The following is a 14,207-nucleotide window of genomic DNA, read 5'->3' on the forward strand; positions in this document are numbered from 1 at the left end:
TGATAGAGCAAGTGTCTGTCAGAATTGGTGGAGGGCATTAAGTTCATTATACTAATGAAATCATAGGCCCAGCTCCTTCCCATATTGCTTTAAGCATCGCAAAACCTTTTAAATCATTATCTTGTTCGAAACCCAGTATTGGGACTTTGGTGGCAATCTTTTCCTGAGTTGATATATTGTAAAGAGTTATTGAACTGTTTTATTGTTGTTACACTGTTACTGAATAGTTTAGCCAGTGGCCATGATGTTTATTTAAAACGTAGGAGATTAGAGAATTTTACATTTCTCTGTTTACTTCTTCAGAGAGAGAGAGGATGATTAAAAGCTAGTGGAAGAAGAGTTTTTTCCAGTTTCTTAAAGAACATAAATTGGTTCAGGGGTTCAGAGCCTCCTCAGCCACACTGGCATTAGGAGTTCAGGGTGTTACCTGCAGGTGAATTTTGCCTCTAATTTGAGGCAGGGACAGAGATGATGGGGCTACCTAGCTATGATTAATAGGATAAAACCCACATTTTAGGGTTCGTTAGAGATTGCTTTTGAATTTCTGTGTTCATGCTAGTCCCACCTCACAAGCCCAAGCACTACGAGAAGATGAAGAACATATCGAAAAAACATACTTTTCTTGGGCGGTTTGTTTCCCTCAGAGCTATTCTTAACACCAGCTGGTTACTTCATTTATACTCATTTTGGAGGTTGTGAAGAAGAAAGTTCCTCCTCCCTAATCATTCTCCCTTTTACAGTGATTGTGGAGTAGTGGGGTCCATTTTTCTGAGCATTCCTTCTATGTTAATACATGTCTATATTTTGTATTTATACATTTTTTTGTAGTCCTAAGGACTAATTGAGACAAAGACCTTACCTGCAGCTCATATAATCAAAATCTAAGTAAATGGGAGTTAAGGATCATAATGAGATTCTTATCTTTATTAATTTTTGGGGGGGGGAGGCCTTATTCCTTAATCTGTTTAAAGACCAATTCTTCTTTATATTCTCAGACACTCAAAATAGAAGGTATTACTCCTAAGAAGGGTAATAATGATGCCTTTGATGGAATTTTTAAAATTCATTGTACTGTAGAATCAGTACCTTTGAGTTAAGGCAAGTTGGTTTCAGCCTTCCAGAAATGTAGCAACTAGACCAAAGTCTAGGACCAGCATTCCTCTGGTGCATTCCTGAGCATTCCAGTAGAATAATTTGGACACAAACACAAACAGACTGAATTTTTGTAGGAGTAAATGTTAAACTTTTCCTTGGCTTTGTTTTTGCATAATTGTTAACAACTGGGAGGTTCAAATATGATGGCTGGTGCCAAAGCATATGGCAAGCACATTCTTTAGATATTTGCGATGGCTGATAGGATTAGTAATCTGGTATTCTAAGACTGGAACTGTGTCCAAAGTCACAGTTAATAGAAAAAGATAATAAATCAACAACCTACTCATGCATAATTTGAACATCTTTTTAGAAAAAGCCATTGTTATGGATTTGATCATATAAAAGTTATTTTCATAGTCCTACACACTTACTTTCTAGGAAGCAGCTGCCATTTAAATTGTAGCTCAGATTTTAGTGTGTATCTGTTGGCATCATTTGTATGGTAGAATCTATTTTATTCCATTCACATAAAGAGTTTATTCATAATCGCCCACTTCTGATACACATCTTGTGGCATTCATTAATTTTCAGAAGACGAGTCTTAATAATAATAGTTGACATTTATTTAGCACTCTTAAGTTTTGCAAAGAATTTTACATACATGATCTCATTCACATTTATCCTCATTATATGGAGAAAACTAGGCTGAAAGGGATCGTGCCAATGTGCCAATATATCACATAACTGGTATCAGAAGAGGATTTGATTCTGGGTTTCTCTTGGTTCCAGCATTTTTTTTTCAGTAAATCACACTAGTTCTCATCAAGGATGTGATCTTTGTGTTTTGTCTTTTTTTTTTTTTCCTTTTTGGTGAGGCAGTCAGGGTTAAGCGACTTGCCCAGCTAGTGAGTGTAATGTGTCTGAGACTGGATTTGAACTCATGTCCTCCTGACTGCAAGGCTGGAGCTCTATCCACTGTGCCACCTAGCTGCCCTCCAATCTTTGTGTTTTGAAAAGTTGATAATAGAAGGGCCAAATGTTTAAATTAATTCGAAGGGAATCATAGGTTCATAGGCTGAGAACTGGAAGAAACCTTAGAGTCCATTTTCAGGAAACGTTAATATTTTTTGTGTCTTAGACACCTTTGGCAGTTTGGTGAAACCTATGGACGCCTTTTCAGAAGTAGATGTTTAAATGCATAATATGTAAAACATAGAGAATTACAAAGGAAACCAAATACATTGAAATAACTGTCAGTTTAAAACAAAACTTCACAGATCCAAAGTTAAGCATCCCTGATCTAGTCTAACCTGATTTCATAGTTGAGAAAATTGCCCAAATGACTTTCCCAGGATCACACTTATAATACTTACCATAGGCATAATTTGAACTCAGGTCCTCAGAGGCCTGGGCTCTTTCCACTATATAACATTGATCCTTGGGGGAAGAAACAGTTGTCCAAAAAGCATTTTCGTGACTAATTGAGTTTTTACTAGAGATTTGTAAAAATTACTTTACTGTTACGATTGATTTTGTTTGTTTTGTTCAAATAAGGCAGATTTTGTTTAGGACAATACTTTAGAACTATTTCCAATTTCAATATTGTCACATCATTGTAGCGCCTTGCCTAGAGTGATATACTGTAAATTTCACTAAACCTTTTTTATATCAGGTTTCTTTATGAAAATGCAATTACATTAAATATAGTCAAGGTTAGAACATTACAGTTAACAATATAATCAGTCAGTAAATCAACACATTTATTGAGCACTTACCACATTCCTAGCACTAGGAGGGGAGGTGTGAGTATATTCTAAATATGATTGGCAGGTTAAATTTAGATAAGCATCTTATCTTAACTTGTTGGGTCACAGAATCTGCTCTTCAAGCTCCTATAACTAAAGTGCATTCAGTGATGTTAAAGATAATAAAATACAACTTTATGTAGAGAATAGTAAAGTTAACTTGTTACCTTAAGAAGTTCTCTGTTATAAATATAAATAGCCTCAGGAATGGTTTAGATTAATTATTGAATAGCTTGGTACTGGATTTGGGAAAGTAGGGATAATTTAGATAGAATGCTTCCTGACTAGTGGTAGTCACCAGCAACAGAACACTGCACTCGATTGGCTGTCATTTTGGCCCAGTATGGTATTTTGTATATTATGTTATGTTAATAGTTTATGGAGAGAGTATGAAAAGTGTGTTTGGCATTCTAAAATGAACTTTGAGTAGATTTCCTATGGATTAAAAATTTAGCAAGAGAACTCTTCCATTCCAATATGAATGCTTTCCATATTTCTCTGTCAGTTTGGTTTTTAAATATGTATTTCAGATACCTGTAGGTTTCCCTGCTTGTCTTGTCTTTTCAATTCTTTCTTCCTTGTCCATCAGACTGTGAATTCCTTGAGAGTGGAAACTTTTTTTTTTTGCCTTTCTTTGTATTCCCAGCACTTAGCACAATGCCTAACATGTAGTAGGTGCTCACTAAATGCTTGTCAACTGACTGATCTTTTTTCTAAGATATATGTGTAATAAAACTTTTTCTTTTTTTTTTTTGCAGGGAATATTGGGAATTCCTTTACTATCGATCCTATCTTAGGTTCTATAAAGACTGCCAAAGAGCTTGACCAGAGTAACCAAGGAGAATATGATTTGATGGTGAAAGCTACAGACAAGGGGAATCCTCCAATGAGTGAAATGACTTCTGTGCATATCTTTGTCACCATCTCTGATAATGCCATCCCCAGGTTTACCTCTAAAGAATATTCTGCTGAAATCAGTGAAACTGCCTCCATCGGTAGCTTTATTGGGATGGTCAGTGCACACAGTCAGTCGTCTGTGGTGTATGAAATAAAAGATGGAAACATAGGTGATGCATTTGATATCAACCCCAACTCAGGAGTTATCATTACACGGAAAGTTCTGGATTTTGAAACTCTCCCCTTTTACACCCTGATAGTACAAGGAACAAACATGGCTGGTTTGTCTGCTAATACGACAGTTTGGGTGCATCTTCAGGATGAGAATGACAATGTGCCGGTCTTTACACAGGCGGAATACACAGGACTCATTAGTGAATCAGCTTCAATCAATAGTGTGGTCTTAACAGACAAAAATGTCCCACTAGTCATTCGAGCTACGGATGCTGATAAGGAATCAAATGCTTTGCTTGTTTATCAGATTGTTGAGCCTTCTGCCCACAGATACTTTGCCATCGACTCGAGCACTGGTGCCATTCAAACCGTAATGAGTTTGGATTACGAGGAAGCACACATTTTCCAATTTACCGTGCAAGTCCATGACATGGGAACCCCACGTTTATTTGCAGAGTATGCAGCCAATGTGACGATACACGTAATTGATATTAACGACTGCCCTCCCATATTCTCCAAAATGTTATATGAAACATCTGTTTTGGTGCCAACATACAAAGGAGTAAAAGTCATCACGGTAAATGCTACCGATGCTGATTCAGTTGCTTTTTCACAGTTAATGTATTCTATTCCTGAAGGCAACATTGGTGAGAAGTTTCTAATTGATCCTAAGACTGGTACCATAACCGTACAAAACACAACCCAGTTAAGAAGTAGGTACGAGTTGACAGTCAGAGCTTCTGATGGCAGGTTTACAAGCCATACCTTTGTAAAAATCAATGTGAAGGAAAGCAAAGAAAGTCAGCTGAAGTTTACCCAGAACTCCTACTCTGCAACAGTGAAGGAGAATTCCACAGAGGCCAGAACCATTGCTGTTATTACTGCCATTGGGAATCAAATAAATAAGCCTTTGTTTTATCATATCCTCAACCCTGACAGCAGATTTAAAATAAGCCACACATCAGGAGTGCTCTCCACCACTGGCATACCATTTGATCGAGAACAGGAAGAGGCTTTTGATGTGGTCGTAGAAGTGACAGAAGAACATAAGCCCTCGGTGGTGGCGCACGTCGTGGTAAAAGTCATCATAGAAGACCAAAATGATAACGCACCGGTGTTTGTCAACCTTCCTTATTATGCCGTCGTCAAAGTCGATGCTGAGGTGGGCCACGTCATCCGCTATGTGACTGCTGTAGACAGAGATATCGGTAGAAATGGGGAAGTGCACTATTACCTTAAGGAACGTCATGAGTACTTCCAAATTGGGCCTTCGGGTGAAATCTCCTTGAAAAAGAAATTTGAGCCAGACACCTTAAATAAGGAATATCTCATCACCATAGTAGCAAAAGATGGTGGTGATCCAGCTTTCTCTGCTGAAGTCATTGTGCCAATTACGGTAATGAACAAAGCCATGCCTGTTTTTGAAAAGGCTTTCTACAGTGCTGAGATCCCTGAGAATATCCAGTTGCATAGCCCGGTTGTCCATGTACAAGCCAACAGCCCAGAAGGGCTTAAGGTCTTTTACAGCATCACAGATGGAGATCCATTCAGTCAGTTTACTATCAACTTCAATACTGGAGTTATAAATGTCATAGCTCCTTTAGATTTTGAATCTCACCCTGCATATAAATTAAGCATCCGAGCAACCGACTCCTTGACTGGGGTTCATGCCGAGGTATTTGTTGACATAATAGTTGAAGATGTCAACGATAACCCTCCTGTCTTTGTCCAGCCGTCGTACACCACAACCCTGTCTGAGGCGGCCGTGATTGGAACGTCTGTTGTTCAAGTTCAGGCTACGGATTCAGATTCTGCACCCAACAGGAGGATTTCTTATCATTTGTTTGGGAACCATAGCAAAAGTCGTGACCATTTCCACATAGATAGCAGCAGTGGCCTCATTTCATTAGTGAGAACCCTAGACTATGAGGAGACTCAGCAGCATAAGTTGCTGGTAAGGGCTGTCGATAGCGGCATGCCCCCGTTGAGTAGTGATGTGATCGTAACAGTGGATGTCACTGATCTCAATGATAATCCACCATTATTTGACCAGCTCCTCTATGAAGCTAAAATAAGTGAGCAAGCCCCCCATGGACATTTTGTGACATGTGTGAAAGCCTATGATGCAGATAGTTCAGACACCGACAAATTGGAGTACTCCATTCTGTCAGGTAATGAGCATAAGAATTTTGCAATTGATAGCAAAGCAGGCATAATTACCCTTTCAAACCTGCGCCGACAGATCTTAAAGCCATTTTATAATATTAGTGTTTCTGTGTCTGATGGAGTCTTTAGGAGCTCAGCCCATGTTGAGATTATTGTAATTCAAGCCAATTTGCATAGCCCCATTTTCATGCAAAATGAATATGAAGTAGAACTGGCTGAAAATGCCCCTTTGCAGACCCTGGTGATTGAAGTCCGAGCAGCTGATGGGGATTCTGGAATTTATGGCCAGATTACTTACCATATTGTAAATGACTTTGCCAAAGACAGATTTTATACAAATGAGAGAGGACAGATATTTACCTCGGAAAAGCTTGACCGTGAAACTGCTGGAGAAAAGGTAATTGCAATTCGACTGATGGCCAAGGATACCGGAGGAAAGGTTGCGTTCTGCACCGTCAACGTGATCCTTACAGACGATAACGACAACGCACCTCAGTTCCGAGCAACCAGGTACAAAGTGAACATTGGCTCTGATGCCCCAAAAGACACGTCTGTCCTCAAAGTGCTCGCGTCAGATGCTGACGAGGGATCCAATGCAGATATCACGTACTCCATAGAAGCAGATTCTGAAAGTGTCCGGGAGAATTTGGAAATCAACAAACTGTTTGGAATAATCACAACCAAGGAAAGCCTGGTTGGCTTAGAAAATGAAGTTTTCACTTTCTTTGTGAGAGCTGTGGATGGTGGGTCTCCTCCAAAAGAATCTGTTGTTCCAGTTTATGTGAAAATCCTCCCACCCGAAAGCCCCCTTCCCAGATTTTCAGAGCCCTTTTATACCTATATGGTCTCAGAAGATCTGCCTATTGGAACTGAAATAGATGTTATCAAAGTAGATCACAGTCGGCCTGTGTCATACAGCTTAACCAGAGGGAGCACACCAGAGAGCAATGGGGGTGAGTTCTTTGTCATTGACAGACACAGTGGGAGATTGAAACTAGAGAAGAGTCTTGATCATGAGACTACAAAATGGTACCAGTTTTCAGTGGTAGCCCAAAGCACCCATGAAGACTCTGAAATCGTGTCTTCTGTAGACATCAGTATTCAGGTGAAAGATGCTAACGATAATAGTCCGATCTTAGAGTCCAATCCTTATGAAGCATTTGTTGTTGAAAACCTACCGGGGGGAAGTAAAGTCATCCAAGTCAAGGCAACTGATCTTGATTCAGGCACCAACGGCCAAGTCCTGTATAGTTTAGATCCATCACAAAGCTTGGATGTCATTGAGTCTTTTACCATAGATATGGAAACTGGATGGATTACAACTCTTAAGGAACTTGATCATGAAAAGAGGGACAAATACCACATCACAGTGGTTGCATCTGATTATGGGGAGAAAGTTCAGCTATCTTCTACAGCAGTTGTGGAAATTTCTGTAACAGATGTGAATGACAACCCTCCGCGCTTCACTGCAGAGATTTACAAAGGGACCGTGAGTGAAGATGACCCACCTGGTGGTGTAATTGCTATATTAAGCACTACTGATGCTGATACCGAAGAAATTAACAAACAAGTGACTTACTATATAACAGGTAAGGGGGAAAAAAAGAGAAATGTAATTGTTTAATAGATGCAGTTGAATTTTACAAAGCCAATAAATCACAGTTTTCAGGAATCAAAAATTCTGGTGAAACAAATTACGCATAAATGGGCAGTGAAGAGAAGGTTTTAGTTGTAAAATGCAATGTAAGTAGTTGGAAAGAATGTCTTTTAAATTATATTTCACATTCTGTTATGGTATTTTATTGCCTGTACAAAGCTCAAATTTGTTTCATTGGATTGCGTTTCATTTTTTATTACTCCCCACATTTCAATGAAACATGTACTTATCCTGTAATAAATTGATATGATGATTTTTAATAGCAAAACTGCAGATGGATGGTGGCTTAAATGAATCTTCAGTAGCATTTGTGCTTCCTTTTTGGGCACCACACTAAATATTGAAAGCATTGCTTTAATGTGTACCTCCAGCACTTGGCAGAGTGTCTGTCACGTTATAGACACTTAAATAAATGCATGTAATGATGCATTTAGTTTTTTTGACACAAAGGTAAAAAAAAATTTACATTTTCATTTACAAAAATATCTTCAACTTTTTTCTAAACAAAACAGACTGAATACCTTCTGTATAATTAATTTTATATGTCATTTCAGTTAATTTAACAATATAATTTCCCCCTTGACAATATAGGAGGAGATCCCTTAGGACAATTTGCAGTTGAAAATGTACAAAATGAATGGAAAGTCTATGTGAAGAAACCTCTAGACCGGGAAAAAAAAGACAGCTACCTTCTCACCATCACTGCAACAGATGGCACTTTTTCTTCAAAAGCCATAGTGGAAGTGAAAGTTCTCGATGCAAATGACAACAGCCCCATTTGTGACAAGGTATCATGTTGACCCAGTAGATGAATGCATTCAGCATCTGAAAGTGAATTTATGCTTAATCCTTGAATTAGTCAAGTGTGAAGAAGCAGGAGTTTCTTCTAATGTACTGACCCTTCCAAGTAAATAGTTGGTTCCTCTTTCTATTATACTCAAAGATGAATTGAATCCATTTAGTAAAATTTCATTGGACAGTTTATCTGAGAAGATAGCAGTTGTCATGCCTGTTCACCGTCTTCAGTTTTGAGCACCAGGTCCTAGGCCTGGCTTTGTAAAGAGTTAATGATTTGCCCTTAGGCATACCTTCCACTGAAATCCTCTATTCATGTAGTATATTATGGAATGGAAGTGAACCTGGGTTCTCAAAGTCTACACTAGCATAGTACCAGCTCTGGCAGGTCTCTTTAAGTGAAAGAGGCTTTGGTCTGGGTCATTGAGATAGACGTTGTGCCTCTCCTCTGAAGACTGCCCCAGTTGAGATGTTTTTCACCTAAGGGTTGACCACTCTGTGAAGAATTCTTTTTCAGCCCAGGAACTTGGGAAGACCAGTGAGCTAAGTGGTAGAAGGATTAGAACCTTTACTGGTGGAGAGACTACCTACCCATCCTTGTTGAAAACATGGGCTTTTCAAATTATTATAGAAGTAAGTCTAGCACTTAATAGTTTAGAGGAGTTAGCATCACAGATTTTATTTTTTATAAAATTTCATTTCAGTAGGGAAGGAGTAGAAGATGCTTCAGAACCACTTCTGTAACGTGTTCTTTAGCTTTGAAAAATGGATATCACTGTGTCAGAGCCTTAAGGACCTTAGAGATCATCTAATCCAGTCCCCTGATTTTACAGAGAAGGAATCTCCTTCCCAGAGAAGGGAAGGAGCATGCCCTTAACGGGTGGGTAACCTGTGGCCTTGAGGCCACATGTGGCTTTTCTACGTCCTCAGGTATGCCCTTTTGACTGAGTCCAAGTTTTATAGAACAAATCCTTTTAAGTGGTTTTGTTCTGTGAAGTTTGGGTTCAGTTAAAGTCATCAAAATCAAAGCACTTGAGGACCTAGAGGGCCACATGTGGTCTTGAGGCAGCAGGTTCTCACCATTGCCCTAAGATCTTTTGACAATGTCAGAACTAGAACTCTAGCACCTCAAACTGGTGATGGAGGCCAGAGACCACAACTGTATTTGATCTTATCAACTATTTAGAGATTTACTAATTATATATAATCTAACTGTGTGAAGGAGAATGAAGTAAAGTAATAAATCATTTGGCAGGGTCACAACACTTTAAAAAAAGAAACTTTACACATTCAATCATCATCGTTACTCAGTGCATCAAATTAATACAGCCAAAACTGAGACCTTATTCTGGACAGGGCATTGCTGAATGTTGCTAGAGTATAAGGTTGAGCTAAAAGTAAGAGAGTGTTGGGCCTGGAGTCAGAAGGTCTGAGTTTAAATCTATCCTCAGACACTTACTTCCTGTGTGATGCTGGACAAGTCACTTAATCACTGTTTGCCTCAATTAACTCATCGATTGAATGGGGATAATAATAGTACCTATCTCCCAGTGTTGTTGTGGGCATCAGATGAGATTATGTTCGTTAAAGGGCCTAGCATAGTTCCTGGGTACTTAATAAATTGGGTGTTTCCTTCTTTCTTTCTTCCTCTTCCTCAGTTTTCCCTACGTTTTGTCTGGATACTTTTGTAGTATTTATTTCTGTCCATGGTATATCCCATTCACCCAGGTGTGTTGTAAGTTATTTAAGAATAGTGACCCATGCAGCTTTTTTTTTTAATCTTAGCCCAAAAGTTTAGCATAGTGAGTGCCTAGTCCTAGTACATTATTGCATATAATAGATGCTTAACAAATGGTGGCTGAGTTAAATTGAATTAAGTTAAACACAGCCCTTGCTGACCAGAGCATTATAGAGGAGACAGGTTTAAAAATCCACTGATGTGTGACCATAGCAAGTCATTGGATCATCCATTTGGAGTGAGAAAGGACCTTTGAATTCCTCTAGTTAGACCCCTTCCTTTTATAGATTAGGAAAACAAGGCCCAAATAGTTTAAGTGACTTGTCTGCGGTCACTCAAGTGGCAGAATTTGGATTCAGACTCAGATCCCCTGGTTTGATGCTTTTTCAGTTTTCTCGTCAGCAAAATGGCGGGAGATATAGGAAATAATAATGCTTGTACTGCATACCTCACCAAGTTGTAGTGCAGAAAGCACTATGGGAATGTAAGTTATCCAAATCTAGTCATTGGAAATAGTGCCATAAGAGGAGAAAGAGAAGTAACGATGTAAGATCGTTTAGACTAAGCACCAGAGCAGTATCACAGACCCAGAATTCTGTAGGAGTTGAGAGGAAGGAATGATCACTGAGGATCAGGAAACAAAGGGAAGAGTTCATAACTGTGAGTGGTCCTCAAGCTTTACCGTAAAGGAAGGTGAAGACTTAGACAAGAAAAGCCAGGAAGAAGGAATTCCAAGCTGATTGAAGGACTTTAGCAGAGATGTGGCAGAAATGTGTTTGGAGTGTTTGGGGAATGATGGGTTGACCAGATTTGCTGGAGTTAAGGATTCATGCTAGGGAATAATGAGAGTCTTAAGGGTAACAATAAAAGAACTCTTTAGCATTGGGAGAGTCCAGTTGAAGGTAGAGAATGTCTGTTTGTTATGGATCTGGCAGTGGGATTACCTTCCTTTCTCCAACCACTCTTCGCAACTGGAGCGGAAGCTCTCCAGTACGTGGCTGGTAAGAATGATGTAGGTTGGGAATTGGCGCATGAATTTGGCAAGGTAGGAGCAATGGGATTGAGGGAGTTGACTGAGAGAGTAGTACTGGAAGTAGTTGATGATGAGGTCTGGATCGAGTGAAGCCGGAAGTCTGATGGTCTAGAGAACTAGGAAGAGGTGGTGTAGGACGTAGGGATCAGAGGTGATGAGGAGAGGTAGTAATCCAGGTTGAAGGCAGGAAATGGGTTCATGGAAAAACTGGGGCTTTGTGGAAGGTGGCGAATCTGCCCCATAGGGCTGTTGCCTGTCCTAGGAACAAATCCTGTCTTATATCACAAATGAAGATTGGGGGGGGGGGCTGGCATTTTCAGAATGTCGTTTAGCTTTTTTTACATTTGATGCCACTTCAGTAGAGCAAAATGTTCAGTATTTACAAGTGTCTTTTTGATGTTATAGAATTGAACTCATGAAAATCTAGACTTTGTACGTATGTTGTTTATACTACAAACTCCAAAATATCTAGAACTAATGACTATAATGTATATACGTACATGATTATAAAAAATACATAGGGTTTTATGGTTATAAAAATTCAGTATTTATCCATTTTTGTATAAAATGTAGTTGGGCAAAATAGGTAACTTTAAATTTCTCTTGAGATCACTAGGATAAAGCTAAGTAATAAACTGTCTTAACAAATAAGGTCATCAAAAAAATTTTTTTTAACGAGCACCTGTATTTTCATTAATATAAAGACCTCCTACTTAGGAAATTGCCTCCACCACTTGCAGATTGGCATCCAGAGGTGAAGGAACTTAGCCAGAGTAATATATTAGCAGTATGTGTCAGACATGGGACTTGAACTGAAGTTTCCTTGGCTATGAAGCAGGCTCTCTGTCTCCTACACCATGCTGTCTCTTCCCATCCAAAATATATCCTAAAATATAAATGCAAATTTGAACTTCTGGCAAAAAAATCCTCCTCAGAGCTGCCCAGCTGCTTATTGTGTTTTGTAGTTCCTAATTGGATAAAGTTTATCATGTGTATAATGATATTTAATTAACTTGCTTAATAGTGTAGAGCAAGAAAAATGTAGAGATTTTGAATTTTAGCAGTTACTCTCCTGGTCATGTGTTATGAACTGTCACTGAAAATGGCTCAGATATTTCCCTCCCAGCCTAATCCCTAGTAAATATCACAAATTCATTTTTTTTTCCTTCAAATGTTTTAGAGTGCCTATTCAGACACAATTCCTGAAGATATTGTTCCTGGGAAACTGATCATGCAGGTCTCTGCTACAGACGCAGATATCCGTTCCAATGCAGAAATTACTTACACATTGTCTGGTCCTGGCGCAGAAAAATTCAAACTAAATGCAGATACAGGTAAAACAAGATGCTTGGCTACAAGTGAACTGACTGCAGCTTCTGACAAAGTCAAATACAACTAATTAGGTCATTCTCAGCAATCTTACCGATAACTTGCTTGTTCTTTTTATATATTTTTTTGATGTTACATAAATGACATTTTTTAAGTCTAAAAGAGTCCGTGGGAGGAAAAAAAATAGCACAGTTAAATAACAAAGAAAAATTTTCTCCATGAGGCCGTGATTTAAGTTTTCTTTGACTTTGTATCAACTTATCCTTTTTTCTTTCAACTTAAAAGCCGTACCTTAAGTTTGCTTCTTTGTCCCTTTTATTGCTGATATTCTTCATTATTTTGACTTTATTTTCTCTCCTGAGGAGAAACATGAATCAGTTAGCTATCATAAACATGTAATTTGGAATGCTTATAATTAAAATGACAAATGGTGTTTAATTTGGTTTTTAATTGCTGACATCTTCGCCCTTCCAAATTTTACTTCATTAATAGTCTGTCACTAATAATATCCTCTTTAGATATTTTCTCACAAAACTCGTCATAAACATACAAATCTGGCCTTCTACAGTGGAACTCATGATTCTGTGATTTGCAAAAATGTGGTTGTTAGATAAATTAAACAGACATTTTGCTGGTGGGATTTTGGAAATCCATAAGAGGCCCTTGCTTTGAATCTTTAAGATTAAAAACTGTAGCAACTGGCGCAGTTTGTGAACCTGGGACGTGTGAGGCTGGTGCAGCTGTTCACTCAGGCACTGATAAAATTGTTCACCAAAGGAAGGCCATTTATTCAGGTAGTATGCATGCAGAAGCAAAGGGGAGGAGGGGGTCATGAATAGACATAATGTAAAAGATGACTGTGGCAGAATCTTTGTTCAGATTTCAGGTGAATCTCTTTAGCATGCAATGTGTGTGTTTTTCAGGTGAATTGAAAACATTTGCCGCCCTGGATCGTGAGCAGCAAGGCGTTTATAACCTTTTAGTCAAGGCTACAGATGGAGGAGGGCGATTCTGCCAGATGAGTGTGGTCTTCACGTTGGAAGATGTCAATGATAATGCCCCAGAATTCTCAGCTGATCCTTATGCCATTACAGTGTTTGAGAACACTGAACCCAAGACGCCGTTGACGAGAGTACAGGCCACTGATGCAGATGCAGGTATGTAAATAAAAATAGATTATAGAGGCAGCTGGTGGTGGTGCCAAGAACTGAGTTCAAGTCCATCCTCAGACACTACCTGTGTGACCTTGGGCAAGTCTCTTAACCTTTTTTTTGCCTCAGTTTTCTCAACTGTTAAATGGGGATAATGTCTTACAGGGTTTTTGTGAGGATCAAATAAAATAGTATTTGGAAAGATCACCTAGTACAGTGCCTGGCACATAGTAGATGCTGTATAAATAAACGTTTATTCCCTTCTCTCCCCTGTTGGGTCATAACTGGAAGAGACCTTGGAGCTCATTCGTTCTAGCTCATTCATTTCTCAGGTGAAGAAACTAAAGTCTGGAAATTTGAATCCCGC

The 14,207-nt window shown here is 38.9% G+C and overlaps 1 protein-coding gene across 3 annotated transcripts in view; it reads left to right on the forward strand.

The window, feature by feature from the left end:
• The window catches only part of FAT1 (FAT atypical cadherin 1), a 170,804-nt gene that overhangs the window by 120,796 nt on the left and 35,801 nt on the right, over positions 1-14,207 (forward strand). For all 3 annotated transcript variants that reach the window (XM_020968485.2, XM_020968488.2, XM_020968486.2), the window contains exons 10-13: positions 3,659-7,726; positions 8,386-8,582; positions 12,541-12,694; positions 13,613-13,846. In XM_020968485.2, the coding sequence (XP_020824144.1) occupies positions 3,659-7,726; positions 8,386-8,582; positions 12,541-12,694; positions 13,613-13,846 (4,653 nt within the window). The remainder of the gene's footprint in view (positions 1-3,658; positions 7,727-8,385; positions 8,583-12,540; positions 12,695-13,612; positions 13,847-14,207) is intronic.

The sequence above is a fragment of the Phascolarctos cinereus genome, unplaced genomic scaffold (assembly GCF_003287225.1).
Source record: "Phascolarctos cinereus isolate Bilbo 61053 unplaced genomic scaffold, phaCin_HiC Scaffold_9;HRSCAF=440, whole genome shotgun sequence".
NCBI lineage: Eukaryota > Metazoa > Chordata > Mammalia > Diprotodontia > Phascolarctidae > Phascolarctos > Phascolarctos cinereus.